The 16,072-nt window shown below is 36.8% G+C and overlaps 2 protein-coding genes and 1 pseudogene across 2 annotated transcripts; all 3 read right to left on the bottom strand.

Annotated features, from left to right (window-relative positions):
• Positions 1-427: 427 nt before the first annotated feature.
• On the bottom strand, positions 428-1,375 carry LOC130045359 (olfactory receptor 10AG1-like). Its single transcript, XM_056138199.1, has one exon. It carries the CDS (start codon positions 1,370-1,372, stop codon positions 428-430), a length of 945 nt encoding a protein of 314 aa, XP_055994174.1. The 5' UTR covers positions 1,373-1,375.
• A 7,491-nt stretch (positions 1,376-8,866) lies between these two features.
• On the bottom strand, positions 8,867-10,464 carry LOC130044875 (COP9 signalosome complex subunit 2-like; annotated as a pseudogene).
• Positions 10,465-14,271: 3,807 nt separating this feature from the next.
• Positions 14,272-15,222, bottom strand: LOC130044884 (olfactory receptor 10AG1-like). Its single transcript, XM_056137549.1, has one exon. It carries the CDS (start codon positions 15,214-15,216, stop codon positions 14,272-14,274), a length of 945 nt encoding a protein of 314 aa, XP_055993524.1. The 5' UTR covers positions 15,217-15,222.
• Positions 15,223-16,072: the final 850 nt, after the last annotated feature.

Genomic DNA, 16,072 nt, shown 5'->3' with positions numbered 1-16,072 from the left:
TTTATATATAATGTTATAAACTTTCTCTAGATAGATAGATAGATTGATTGGTAGATAGATAGATAGATAGATAGATAGATAGATAGATAGATAGATAGATACCGACCCAATATCTTCTAATCTAGTGAAAAACTGATGCTATCAAGAAGTGGGGAATGGAAGGTAAAAGGTGCCTCTGAATATGCAAGGGGAGATATTGGCACTTCAGTCAAGAGTTTGATATGTTAAAAGGCATAAACCTTTACAAACTTGCGATTTAGTGTTAATTACAGAAATAAAACATAAGAATGAGGAAAATATCTAAGAGTATACCAGGAGCTCAGCTGATTAACGTGCATGAAGGGGAATGTTCAGAGCTACATTGTATTGCTCTTTGCAATAACTGTGGAGCAAGCACCCTAAACACTTGCCATAGAACTCAGAACACTTATTTTTTTAGGAATAATTTTCTCAGTGCTGCAATCACATCCTTGTTTCGAAGACTGTATATCAAAGGATTAAACATTGGAGTCACTATAGTATAGAAAAGAGACAAGAGTTTATCAATTCCAGGAGAATGTGTTGATTTAGGTCTTAGGTAGGTGATGGTAGCAGATCCAAAGAATAAGAGCACAACCACCAAATGGGAAGAACAGGTGGAGAAAGCTTTGGCTCGTCCTGTAGCTGTTGGCAACCTCAGAATGGTGCCAATGATTTTGCTATAAGAGGCAAGTATCAGCATGAAAGGGACTGCTACGAAGAGCAGGGCTACTAAATAAACGGATATCTCATGTACAGAGGTGTTTCCACAGGCGAGCTGGAGGATAGGAGGGATGTCACAGAAGAAGTGATTGATTGTGTTGGACTTGCAGAAATCCAGAAAAAAAATTTGACAGGTTTGCCCTATCTGGACTGGGATTCCACCAATCCAGGAGCCAACAGCTAGCTGGACACACATCTTGTGGTTCATGACAAGAGGGTAGTGCAGAGGGTTACAAATGGCCACATAGCGGTCATAGGACATCACAGCCAAAAGGAAACACTCAGTGGCTCCCAGCATAAGGAAGAAGCACATTTGGGTGGCACAGTTCAGTCTAGAAATGCTTCTATCCTGAGTCCACAGATCCTTCAGCATCCTGGGGAGGGTGACTGATACATAACAGATTTCCAGTGAGGAAAAATTTCCCAGAAAAAAATACATGGGTTTCTGTAGAGCAGGATCAAGGCTGGTTATTGTTATTATCAGGCTATTTCCCAGTAATATAACTAAATAAATGACAGAGAAAAGCCCAAATAATAACCCTTGCATCTTTGGAAGATCAGAAAATCCCACGAGGACAAATTGGTTCACCATGGAGAAATTGTTTTCTTCTTTCATCTCTTCATATTTCATCTATACATATGATTAAATGAGAGATGTAAGTTAATTCCTGTGCCTCCTCGCATTTTACCTTAAAAAACAATATGACTGAAAGTCTAAAAAACTAAATAGAGGCTAAGTGGTTATATGGTATGGATTTCATCTACCTAAGTCTACTAAACCAGGAGCTTTCTTCTCTATATTATTCTACATTTAAAAGCACATCGAATTCTCTTATATAATGCAACACAGACTAATTGATTAAAAATGTGGTTAAAGTATTTACTGAATCATTCTGGGATATCCTCCATCATGCGAACGCTTTTAAGTTATTGCCTTCAGAAATGTACATTATTTTTATTCTTTTAAAGGGATCTACCTTTTACAGAATTTCTTTCTTCAATCACTTCTTTACATATATTTAAAGGGGAAGTTACTCAAGAATACACATCACCAGACAACCTAAAAGGATGTGTGTAGCATTCTGTTAAAAAACTTGAACCTGTACTTTTGTTTGTAAATAAAGTAATTTTATAAGTACCAATGGAATTCTAAACAATATAGATATGCAAAGGAAGAAATAACAATTGTATCCAATTACCAAAGTCACATGTTATCTTACAAACACTGTGTCACCTACCTTCTTAAAAGAAACTTCTGCAAATTTTACACCTTAATTGCAGGTTTTTCTGTTTTTAAAAGTCTAGATGCTTCTATTTTGAACTCTGAAATGTGAGATGCTTTGCACTTATCTAAATGTAACTATGTGTTTTTTTATAATATTGATTACACCAATTGTAGGATAACATTGGTTTGTCCTTTCCGCCTTGCCTCAGGGAGCTTAGGTTTATTGGGTTACTCCATAAGAGAGCTTCCATTCCTCTCTGTTTATTTGTAACTTCTTTCTTTGTGGTCTTTTAACTTGTAAATATTATTTTTCTCTTTTCCTGAAGTCCTTTGCATAGTTATTTCAGAGCAATGTCCTTTTTGTATGGAGACAAGAAGACAGTTAATGCTAACCTTTTATAACTGGGGAGTTAACTGTCTCTGAATGATATTTACCTCCTGGATATCTGTTCTCTTGACTTGAGCCTCAGTGGCCCTTACTTTCCTAGCACCCAAAAAGCAGGGTCCCAATGAGATACTGGATGGACCCAGGGCAAGTGGTGAGCTATGAGCTACCCTCGAATCAATATGGGTCAGGCCAAAATGCCATAATACTTAAAAATAAATTAAGAGCACGGTCACAGACAAATTCTGTGATGATCCAAAAAGTAATAACTAGATTCTGACCCTTCTAGGGTTAGGAAAGATAAATCTGGAATGCATACTGTAGTCTCCTTCTGTGGCAAGATGTCCCAGGAGAGCCACCCTACAAGCCTCTGTGTACCTCTTACTGTGTCCAAAAAAAAAATAATATTAAGTAGTAGAATTAAGATGTTAATTAAGATGTTAATTAAGATGTTAATTAAGTTATTTAACTAGGGAGAAGAGGAACACCCCTAGGTGGTGTTTCTCTTCTTGAGCCTGATGGGCAGTCAAGAAGGGCTTTCTTTTTTTTTTTTTTTTATTAGTGAAACACCATGAGGTACAGTTGTAGATTTACAAATTTTTGTGCTTGGGTTTTAATTATACAATGATCAAATACCCATCCCTCCACCAGTGCCCATTTTCCACCACCATGGATAATATCCCTCCCACCCCCATCCCCCCATCCCACCTTGCCTCTGTGGCAGGGCATTCCCTTTTGTTCTCTCTCTCCTTTTGGGTGTTGTGGTCTGCAAAAGAGGCATTGAGTGGCAAACATGTTCAGTCCACAGTCTAATTTCAACATGCATCTCCCCTCCTGGGAGGATCTTCAGAAACATAAGAAAGCCAACATAAGAAAGCCATAAGAAGGGCTTTCATATGTTGATTTTGTTACCAGACTGGGTGTAGTGTTGGCCCAGAGTGCTGGGGGAAAAGAGAGGAAGGAGTTGAAGGGGGAGATGAGAGAGAGAGAGAGCAGAGCAGCAAGATGAAGCATGAAGAGATGAGTGGAAAAGACAGGAGGAGACAGGAACAAGGAACAGTGTGACTAGAATGGGAGGCTTAGAGAGACTGGAACAGGCACATGGGGAGAATGAAATAAAAGGCAACTGATCATCTACCGGCTTGGCCCTCATTTCCTCTCCTTCTGTCCTATGGCACAGAGGTACCTTGGTGGGGGGGAGTGGTCCAAGACCCCCCATTCTGGGCAGCTAGGGGGAGAACTGCCAGGGCCTTCCCTTGTCCAGATGGAGATTAAACAACCAATTATTCAAAACTTATCTAGATTTTATTTTTAGGATGTGGCTATTATAATGATGTTTAAAATAAATATTACACATTGGTAAATACAGAGCTTTTCATATTAATCTAATCTATAAAGGTATAAATAAAATCTTGTCATGAAACCATTCACATTTTAAGACTATTAATGTAACTTAATCCTCATCACATAATTGTATGGTACTAGTAAGATGCAAACCTCTATTCATCTTCAACTTTTCTGATATACAGTTGAATTTTTATGAAATACAATTTAGATTTACTAGTTTCAAAGCATTAAATTCAAGCTTACCAATAATCTTTAATAATTTTTATCACTTACAATGGTCATGGGCTGGAGCAATAGCACAATGAGTGGGTTGTTTGCCTTACACTCAGTCAACCTGGCCAACCCGGGTTCTATTCCTCCACCTTTCTTGGAGAGTCCGTCAAGTGAACACGAGTTTTTCCCCCACAGGGCAAAACCTGGCAAGCTACCTGTGGTGTATTAGAAATGCCAAACACAGTAAATATAAAGCACATTATATTATGAAACGTGCTTTATTTTCTATTTTGATAACACAAAGATTTTTAAAAGTTCAAAAATCACATGTACCGTTTTTGAAGATAACAAAAGAAATAAAGGTATTTTTTAATTTTCTGTACATGAGAAAATTTAATATTAACAATAATTTTGCTGACATTAAAATCACATAACTTGATATGAAAATATAGTGAGTGCTTAGCCATTAGATTGCTATTAAGTATAAAGCTTACCTTTGATGATTGATTTAAAGCACAAATAGTAGTAAATAAGAATTTTTTAAGGGGAATTACTTTCTTTTGTCTAAAGCTGAGGCTAAGCACCATCAACTCTATATTCTATTATCATAACCAATCCTGCTCTTTAAGTAAGAAATGGTCTTACCCCTGGGGATTAAGAATCACTCCTCCTTTCTCAAGGACTTTATTATTCAGTTAATGATCCTAATGCCCACTAAAACAGTTTAATACAGTGAGTGAGAACTGAGATTCATGAAGGTTTTGTAGATGGAGAAATAATAATTATGAGGAACAAGGCCCTGAACCAAATGAATGCTGATCAACTTGTTTTCCTAGATTAAGAATGAGAGGAATAGGTCTAGATAGCCTTTTCAGATCCTCCTTACAGGAACCCACATTGTAAAATAACTTGTTTTTCTGCCCTTGAGCAAGGAACTCGAATACAGGTGCCTCAAGTTGCAAGTCATGAGAAGGGTGAGGGTGAGACCAGATAATCAAAATGTCTCGTACAAGACCCATGTCACAAGACCCAGGACTGCCCTAAAAACCAGGACATTCCTAAGCACTGATGCAAATGCTGATCTTTAAACTACAGGCTAAGGAGTGATTTACTTTTAAATGGATTGGTTAGGAAAGTATGTGTTGCTACAAATCTATTGGCTATGAAATGTGCAGGCTCTGCTGAAATGGCCATTGAAGGCTTATATAAGACGTCTTTTTGAGAAGCTCAGGGTCTTGCCCAACCTGCTGAACCTGCGGCTCGACCCTGGCTAGCCAGTCTTACAATAAACCCTGCTTGCTATTTGCAGTCTCAGGAGTCTCTTTCTCGTTAAAGGGAGATTTCTATTCATGTCCTAACAATAATATGACTACTCAAAATGATAACACAAGGGCCATATTCCCTTGTAAGCTAAATGATAAAGAAAATCTGTAAAATTTTTAAAAAGTAGCTGGCCCGTTAGCCAAGAATGCAGTAACCTCAAGAATATTATAATGCCTTGAAATTTCCTTCTGGTTTAAACAAATACAGAAAACTGTCAATTCCTGCAGACTGAGTTGGGTCTTTAATAACTGGTGAGAGAAGATCCAAAGAATAAAACCAGACTATGAGTCAGGGCTGGAGCGATAGCACAGTGGGTAGGGCGTTCGCCTTACAAGCGGCCAACATGGCCGACCCGAGTTCGATTCCTCTGCCCCTCTCGGAGAGCCCGGCAAGCTACCGAGAGTATTCGATATGCCAAACACAGTAACAACAAAGTCTCCAATGGAGACGTTACTGGGCCCGCTCGAGCAAATCGACGATCAACGGGAGGGCCTTTACCTTTACCTTATGAGACAGACAAGCATAAGTCAATAAGAATCCACTGATGCATAGTTGAAGGCAGCATTAGAATGGGTTAAATGATTTGAATCTAGGAACTGCGTAGTGACAGAAAAGAAGTCATTGAAACTAATATAACAGCTACATACAGGCAAATCTCATTAAGTGAAAGAATCTAAAGACTGCAATGATCAAAAGAGGGAGACACTGAGGAAGTGGCTAGAAAGGTGATAGTATGAAGAATAAACCCCATAAATTACACATAGTTGACCTGGGTTATATCTGGGGCATAATATATGGTCTCCTCAGCAGCAAAACAAAAGCACTGTCCTCCCGTTGTTCATCAATTTGCTTGAGCGGGCCCAGTAATGTCTCCATTTTGAGACTTGCTGTTACTGTGTTTGACATATTGAATACGTCACAGGTAGCTTGCCAGGCTTTGACGTGAGGGCAAGATACTCTTGGTAGCTTGCTGGGAAGTCCAAGAGTGGTGGAGGAATTGAAACCGGCTGAGCTTGGCTGGCTGAGTGCAAAGCAAACGCCCTACCACTGTGATATAGGTCCAGCCCAGTAGCAGTACAAGTAATTCCTGTTTATAGAACCAGTAGTAACCCCTGAGCATCATTGCATGAGGACCGACAAAAAAACAAACAAAAAATTGACTGACTTTGTTAAAGCCATAGGAAAATAAAGTGAACACTGCATAAATTGGCCCTATCAACTAGGAATCCCAATATTCCAGGGCTGATCACCAATCTGATGGAAATATTTTGGTTTATGACATTAGTTCAAGTCAGGGAGCTACAAGTGGGTGCTAAATGGTTATTTACCATCACAGTCAGAAACAAACCTTTAGTATTTTCCAGAATAAGAACACACTACACGACGAGTGCAGCATAAACATGCTTTGTACTCAGTCCACAGTTTCTTCAGAATCTTAAGCATATTCAGAAGATTCCTGAAATAGAAAAGATATAAAATAAGAACAAGTTTTTTCCTTTATGTCAGTGTCAAGTTTGTCTAGGGTGATTACGATGCAATTTCCAGTGAAAACAATCATTTAAATGATGGGAAAAATGCAAATAGAGCTTTGGAGATTTGGAAGATCTTAAAATCTCAGTAGAGCAAGTATAAATAGATGTGTTTTTTTTCTGTTTTTCTTCATATTTCATCTGTAGGAATGACTGGCACTGCTGTAAGATATTATTATATATCTGTTTGATTTGTTTTTCATAGGTCTATTGCTATTTGTTCAGCCACTGATTTAGTTTTTTTTTTCTTTCTGGGTCACACTTGGCAGTGCACAGAGGTTACTCCTGGCTCTGCCATCAGGAATTACTCCCGGTCGTGCTCAGGGGACCATATGGCATGTTGGGAATTGAACCCAGGTCAACCACATGCAAGGCAAATGCCCTACCTGCTTTGCTATCACTCCAGCCCCAAAAATTAAAAATATTTTAAATAAAATTCTACTGACATTAATTTTTTTAGAAATTAGTTTTTAAGTAGAAATTGGACTTTACCTTGGGAACCCTCTCCTTTTCCCAGGTCACTCCTTAATCAAGCAACTAACTGAGCTAGACTAATTATCACTCAAGGACTTGGTACAACTATGAGCATTCCTGATCATAGTCTTATTAAAATTTTCAGCTATTTTGGGGAGGTAACCATTAAAAACTAGAAGCAATAAAAATCAAAAAATGCCATATCAGCTATGTTAAAAACTTTTTATAAAGTCACAAGTATTCAACCCTAAAATTATTTCCCCATAATTTATAATCGCACTTATAACTCAGATCATTATTTCATCTTCTCACTGAGTTATTGATCTTTACACATTAACCAAATTGATCTAGACTCTACCTCACTCCAGAAAGTATGTTGAGGAAATAAATAAAAAAGGAAGACTCCCTCAACTGGTTCTATTTTCACAAAGTAATAACAATTGGAAAGTTTTCAAATATAATTCTTAATACCATATGTAGTCACAAGATGACATGTTTCTGGCACTGTAGCACTGTCATCCATTGTTCATTGATTTGGTTGAGTGGGGACCAGTAACATCTCCATTGTGAGACCTGTTTTTACTGTTTTTGGCATATTAAATATGTCACGAGTAGCTTGCCAGTCCTTGCTGTGTGGGCGAAATACTCTTGGTAGCTTGCCAGGCTCTCAGAGAGGGGCAGAGAAATCGAACCCAAGTCGGCCGCATGCAACGCAAATGCCCTACCCACTGTGCTATCGCTGTGGCCCAGCCAGAAAATTATGGAGGGATAAAGTTCAAAAACTCAACAAAACAAATGCCACACCAAGAATACTCTCCCCAGATCAATTATCATTCAAATTTGAAGAAATTACAGAGTTTCATGGATAGGGAACAGCTTAGAGAATGCAGAGCCTTGAAACCAGTTTTGCAAGAAGCATTTTAAGAGTTCCTTTAAAGGACAGGAAAAACTTCCCAGCATGTGGTATTGGGTATGGCACTGGCTAAATGTGCATATGGTTGTCCTCAATTTGATTCAGAAAGGTTAAAAACAAATAGCCATCAATCATCTGGAAAAACTGGCAAAAATAAACTATTTCCACTGGTGCTACTTATGTCTACTTAAGTTTCTAGACTTTTATCAGAAATATCTGCTCAATTGTGAAAACTTAAAATTATAAATAGCCATCAATAAGTTATAAATAATGTATCACCTTATGTTTTTTGTGTCAACTTTGAGATAACTGATTATAATCTAATAGAATATGTATTCTTAACTTCCAAAACACATAAAGATGCTGCCTGAGAGATAGTACAGCCAGTTAGGGCTTGGATTGCATGCCTCTGATCCAGGTTGGATCTCTGGCATTCCATATGGCCCCCCAAATACCCCAAATACTGATAGGAATAATTTTTTTTGAGAATTGACATTTTGCAAAATTCAGTAAACATTTTAATTTATACATGAGAAAAGGAAGTATTCAAAACAATATGCATTTCAAATTATTGCAGGTTATTTGTGAGAGAATTTCTGCAGCTAAGACATGTTTAAATTAAACCAACAGTAGCGTGTCACTGTATTTAAAATCATGACGAAAGTCTTCTCTCTGATCATGTTGCCCATGACAAATACTATGATGTTGTATATTTAGGGCAAGATGTCAATATGCATAAATCCCTTGGCATTTTGGTTTTCTTCTGGAGATTAAAGCTGTTTTTCTTGGGATAAATGCAGCAGCAAAACACAAACCAGTTGCTCAAAAAAAGCACTTCTGCCCTAACTCCAATAATTTCAGGACACATCAACCGACAGTAGTTTTGCCATTCCCAGTTCTTTAAAGGATTACATCTCTGCACTGTTGCCTTAAGTACATCTGTAAAAGCTTGTTCTCTGTTAGGCCAGTTTACTGACTACAGCCTGGTTGAGGGAATTTAGTTGGTTGGTCCATTTATCTAGTGCAGTATACCGGGCACCGCCCCTCTTCCGATGATCCAGTTCAAGGAGTTGGTTGACTTGATCAATTCTGCCATGAATAGTGTTATCCAATATGCACTGCACCAGCAAGCTCTCCACATCAGCTACATCTATGTTTAATTCCTTAGAAATGAAAGGAATATGAATTTTTGTGTAAGGTTTAATTAATTTTATGAGCACTTGTGTTCTGATGTTTCGCAAAAGCTCTTCAATGTGTTCGTATACGAAAGGGTCATCCATGCTGTTGCTGTGATTTGTTTTCAGAATTTTTTCAAATTCAGTGATGTCATTATTCTGATAGGCACTTACTAAATTTGTCATTGCTAAAATTTCTGCATCATTTTTGTATGGCTTGTTCTCCTGTGAGACAAAAGGATTTATTCCAGATTTCATTAACATATTTGCTAAGACCAAATATTTTAAGAAAGTGGTTCATCGTGGACTTCCAGATTCATCATAGTTCTTGAAGGCTTCAAAAGATCAGTGTGTGCCTTTTCAAATTCACCTTCTCTCAAGTGCATTTTACCACCACATTCTCTAATGAGTCCCATGATTAGTGGAGGAGGAATGGCAGACTTGATGTGAAGTGACTGTTCATAGAGAGCTTTAAGTTTTTTGTTATTTTTCTGTGCTGTGTACATCTGAATTTCCAAAGCATATATTTCTAATAACTGTGTACCTTTTTTCAGGTCATCTTCATCATCAGTCTGGCAGGACTGATGTAATTGGAGTAAAATTTTTTGAAGCTTTCCATACTCCTCTCGTTCTAAATACAGTTTCCCAAGCTTCGTGTTTGTCTTAAACCACAGTCTATCATTCTTAGCATCTTTCAAAGCTTTCAGTATTGTTTCATAGAATTCCTGCAGTAAATCCATCTGACATAAAAAAAATCAGAATTCTGCTTAGAAGTGGAGATATAATCGTGTATAGAATTAACGGACTTTTCTGAATAATTTCTGGTGACTGCACTCCGAATATAGGTCAATAGTTGCTTATATCTGTTTGTCATTTCTGGAAAGTTTGTCAACTTGAAGTTAATCTTAATCATTTGTTTCAGTGCTTTAAATCCCCTTTCTCCTTTTTCACCTTCAAGTTCCAACACCTTTTGGAAACTGTTCAATGCTGCTTTTGGATCATCCTCTTTTAATGCTTTGGAATTATAGTACTGATTTTCCAAATCCACATTTGACTCTGAATTACTGTCTTCAGAGTATTCCAGGTCATAGTCCCCCTCATCATCACACATGAAATCATCCTCCATGTCAGACATCTTGGCTGGGGAGGAATGATTTTTGAGTGTGAAGCATGGAGAAACAAATGAGCATCGATGGCATGGTTATTGTCCCCAAACAAAAAAACATATAACCCTCCCCCCCAAAATAGAGATACAACCTAATACAAATGCAAAGATTAAGTTTAGCTAAAGTATGCATGTATATTTATATCAATATTCATGAGTAGAGATATAAAGGAATAAATTAAAAAATCATATGCTCAGTGATACTATCCATAATGATGGGTTAATAATTATTCATCAATTTAGAGTCATGCTATATTGAAATTTGATTTTTAGTATTTCAAATATATGTGCAAGAAAATTTTATTTCTTAAAACTTACACTTTAATGGTTCAAATAATAATGTGGATAATGAGTATTTCAGTTTTTACTTGATATATCACTTAATCACTTAATCACTTAATCCCCGTTATTCATCAATTTACTTGAGTGGGTGCCAGTAATGTCTCCATTCATCCCAGTTGCGTGCTAGCGTAGCCCAGTAGTATCTGTTCGTTCTAGGAATATATTCCTAGAACTTGATATATGTACAATCCATTTGGTAAAATATATACTCAAGACTTCTACACTTTAAGTTATGTTGTTCTTTTTAAAGTTCTGATTTCTGACTATGTTATACCCATTTGGGGGTATGGCATTTGCAAGTACTTATCATTATAATTTGCACTTCTTTATGAATTATGTTCCTATCAAAGCAAAAAGTTAAAATGATGAGATCAAATTCATAAAGACCATTTTGATGGATGCTGTGATGGTGAATATGTAAGAATTTTTATCTAACCTCAGAAAGGCTTTTCCTCAATGCTTTTGCTTGTAATTCAATGGATTGACATTTGGCATTTTTTTCTTATAATAAAGTAAGGTAAAAAGGTAAAGGCCCTCCCGTTGATCGTCGATTTGCTCGAGCGGGCCCAGTAACGTCTCCATTGGAGACTTTGTTGTTACTGTGTCTGGCATATCGAATACTCTCGGCAGCTTGCCGGGCTCTCCGAGAGGGGCGGAAGAATCGAACTCGGGTCGGCCATGTTGGCCGCGTGTAAGGCGAACGCCCTACCCGCTGTGCTATCGCTCCAGCCCTATAATAAAGTAAAATAGATAAATTTAGGAAATATGAGAAGATATGCATGTAGAGATAAAGAAGTAAGAGGAGAGAGAGCAAGACAAAGAGTCACATTAAGTAAGGAAACAATGTAATCTAGTTATGGTGGGAAGGTGTTTCCAGAATAGGTGCTAAATAGAATTTTCAGCATAGGCTGTATTCTCATAAACATCAAATTCAAACTCAAAGGAATAAGAGAAAAAGTTAATAAATGATACAACATCCAGAGAAATAAATAAAAACTCCCCAGAGAAATAAAAACGCAGAGATGAGTGGCCAAGGAGATGGCTCCAAAGGCTGCATATCCGCTGTCTAGAGCAACAGTCGGCTCCCAGATCTTCCTGGCATTGAAACTGAACCAAAGATCAACACTAGAAAGAACAGCTCACCCTGGTCTGAAGTCTAAAAAAATAGGACAGTTTATGCTCAACTTGTCTTCCGTCAAGGGCCCAACCACTTTGATATGTTTATGTTTGTGGTAAGACAAAATATGCCTCAGGGACCAGCTCATTAGTTATTGTCCATTTAGAACCTCCTCCTAGTTTGCAGCCCTGGCTTTTTTTCCTGATCTTTCCCTTAAAAAAAAAATAAATAAAACCTCCTTCTGAGATCCTGGAGATTATAAGGAGTTTTGAGGAGAAGTGTTAGGGTCAGAGTTAGTAGAGCAGGTAAAGACATTTGCCTTGAAGCAGCTGAGTTAATCCCTGGTACCCTTATGTAAGGCCCATGGAGTCAAGTCAAGAGTGAATCTGATGCAGAGCCAGGCTTGAGCACTGAGCACTGATGTATGTGTCCCCAAAGAAATCAAATCAAAATTTAAAAAAAATAGTATGTCATTTAGTCTCTAGAGAATATAAATGGGTACATAAAGTAAAAAGTGACTATTGATCCAGGTATATATATTTTTTACTTTTATTTTTATTTTTTGCTTTTTTGGGTCACATCTGGCGATGCAGAGGGGTTACTCCTGGCTCTGACTCAGGAATTACCCCTGACAGTGCTCAAGGGACCATATGGGATGCTGGGAATTGAACTCGGGTTGGCCGCGTGCAAGGCAAACGCCCTACCTGCTGTGCTCTTGCTCCAGCCCTTTCTTTTTATTTTTTAATGCTTGATTATGATTCTAATGGATGCCTATAAGGATAGAGTTTTGGGGAAAACAGCTAACATAAATCCACAGAAATAGGCATGAAATATGTTTCTAATGAGAATTTCTAATTTTGGAAACTAGAAATAAAAGGTTAGGCATTAGTTACTTTGATGACAGATTGGAAATTTTCTTGACTACCCTAGTTCAAAGGTTTAATATCAAACTCAAAAGGGTTAAAGGCATACAAAAATTAATCTGACCAGGGCTGAAAAGATAGTACAGCAGATAAGATGCTTGTCATTCACACCACCAACCAGGATTCATATGGTGTCCAAAGCACTGCCAAGAGTAATTCCTGAATAAAATGCCAAGAGTAACCCCTGAGCATACCCAGGTGTGGCCCCAAAACAAAACTCAAAAAAAGTTTAAGCAAACTAATGTAAGTGCAATTTGATAACTTTATGGAACCATTAAAATAATTCTAATATGTTCTTCCCTTTATGCTTAAGAATAATTTCTTTATAAATAATGACTGTTGTAAGATTATTTTTTGACTTCTCTAATGTAAAAGATAAAGTAATTTGAAGACAATTGTTCTTGGACCTGAATAATAAAATATAACATAGGAATATATCTAAAACATCTTGCTAAAGGATATTGGCACTGTTATATCAAGTGTATTATAGTAAGCTTATTAGGAAAAAAATTCAAAGTACACATAAGTTAAACTTTTCTTTAATTATGATTGATATTTCTATACTTATATTCACGCATTTTGACCAAAAGGTAAATAAATAAGCACATATGTTTATTTATTTTGCAAAACGTGTTTTGCAAGGAGTCTTGATATTTTATGAAAATACATACTTTAATCTATTCGTTTATTAATCAAACAGTAACATTCATTATTAAATACCTATTGATCATGCCATGTGCAGTACATTAAAAAGTACTCTATCAAACACTAATATAAAGTTTTTTTGAAATTATTTAGACAATTATTATTCCATATTTTTATTATATTTTTTATAAAAATACTAACATACTAACTTGATTTACATTGTTATGAATTACGTGAAGTTCATGACTACTTATGCATCAGCTTATTCTTTAGGTACTTAACATTGACTATAGTTTAATTTAGATGATACTCAGCCTCAGGCTAATAAGAAATATGTATACATATGTGTTTATATATAATGTTATAAACTTTCTCTAGATAGATAGATAGATAGATAGATAGATAGATAGATAGATAGATAGAAAACACAGACACAATCTCTTCTAATCTAGTGAAAAACTGATGCTATCAAGAAGTGGGGAATGGAAGGTAAAAGGTGCCTCTGGATATGTGAGGAGAGATATTGGCACTTCAGTCAAGAGTTTGATATGTTAAAAGGCATAAACCTTTACAAACTTGCAATTTAGTGTTAATTACAGAAATAAAACATAAGAATGAGGAAAATATCTAACAGTATACCAGGAGCTCAGCTGATTAACGTGCATGAAGGGGAATGTTCAGAGCTACATTGTATTGCTCTTTGCAATAACTGTGGAGCAAGCACCCTAAACACTTGCCATAGAACTCAGAACACTTATTTTTTTAGGAATAATTTTCTCAGTGCTGCAATCACATCCTTGTTTCGAAGACTGTATATCAAAGGATTAAACATTGGAGTCACTATAGTATAGAAAAGAGACAAGAGTTTATCAATTCCGGGAGAATGTGTTGATTTAGGTCTTAAGTAGGTGATGGTAGCAGATCCAAAGAATAAAAGCACAACCACCAAATGGGAAGAACAGGTGGAGAAAGCTTTGGCTCGTCCTGTAGCGGTTGGCAACCTCAGAATGGTTCCAATGATTTTGCTATAAGAGGCAAGTATCAGCATGAAAGGGACTATTACGAAGAGCAGAGCTACTAAATAAACGGATATCTCATGTACAGAGGTGTTTCCACAGGCAAGCTGGAGGATGGGAGGGATGTCACAGAAGAAGTGATTGATTTTGTTGGACTTGCAGAAATCCAGAAAAAAAATTTGACAAGTTTGCCCTATCTGGACTGGGATTCCACCGATCCAGGAACCAACAGCTAGCTGGACACATATCTTGTGATTCATGACAAGAGGGTAGTGCAGAGGATTACAAATGGCCACATAGCGGTCATAGGACATCACAGCAAGAAGGAAACACTCAGTGGCTCCCAGCATAAGGACAAAGCACATTTGGGTGGCACAGTTCAGTCTAGAAATGCTTCTATCCTGAGTCCACAGATCCTTCAGCATCCTGGGGAGGGTGACTGATACATAACAGATTTCCAGTGAGGAAAAATTTCCCAGAAAAAAATACATGGGTTTTTGTAGTGCAGGATCAAGGCTGGTTATTGTTATTATCAGGCTATTTCCCAGTAATATAACTAAATAAATGACAGAGAAAAGCCCAAATAGTAACCCTTGGATCTTTGGAAGATCAGAAAATCCCACGAGGATAAATTGGTTCACCATGGAGAAATTGTTTTCTTCATTCATCTCTTCATATTTCATCTGTACATATGATTAAATGAGAGATGTAAGTTAATTCCTGTGCCTCTCTTTTTACCTTAAAAAACAATATAACCGAAACTTCAAGGAATTGAATAGAGGCTAAATGGTAACATCGGTGTGGTTTTCATCTGTCTAAGTCTACTAAGTTGCCTTCAGAAATGTCCATTATTTTATTCTCTTAAAGAGGTCTACCTTTTATAGAATTTCTGTCATTCTTCAATCACTTCTTTGCATATTTTTAAAGGAGAAGTACAACTCTTATAAAACTCAAGAATACACATCACTAGAGAACCTAAAAGGATGCGTGTTGCATTCTGTTAAAAAACATGAACCTGGACTTTTGTTTGTAAATAAAGTAATTTTATAAGTACCAATGGAATTCTAAATAATATAGATATGCAAAGGAAGAAATAACAATTGTATCCAATTATCAAAGTCACATGTTATCTTACAAACACTGTGTCATGTACCTTCGTAAAAGAACCTTCTGCAAATTTTATACCATGATTGCAGGTTTTTGTTTTTAAAAGTTTAGATGCTTCTATTTTGAACTCTGAACGATGAACTGCTATGTTACTTATCTAAATGTAACCGTGTTCTTTTTTTATAATATTGATTACACCAATTGTAGGATAACATTGGTTTGTCCTTTCAGCCTTGCCACAGAGATGTTAGATTTATTGGGTTACTCCCATCACAGAGCTCCCATTCCTCTGTGTTTATTTGTAACTTCTTTCTTTGTGTTCTTTTAACTTGTAGATATTGTTTTTCTTTTAACTTGTAGATATTGTTTTTCTCTTTTCCTGAAGTCCTTTGCATAGTTAATTCAGAGCAATGTCCTTTTAGTATGGAGACA

Source organism: Sorex fumeus, unplaced genomic scaffold (genome assembly GCF_029834395.1).
Source record: "Sorex fumeus unplaced genomic scaffold, SorFum_2.1 ptg000007l, whole genome shotgun sequence".
Classification (NCBI taxonomy): domain Eukaryota; kingdom Metazoa; phylum Chordata; class Mammalia; order Eulipotyphla; family Soricidae; genus Sorex; species Sorex fumeus.
The sequence above is the reverse complement of the archived record's forward strand: the minus strand, read 5'-3'. Positions and strand labels throughout refer to the sequence as shown.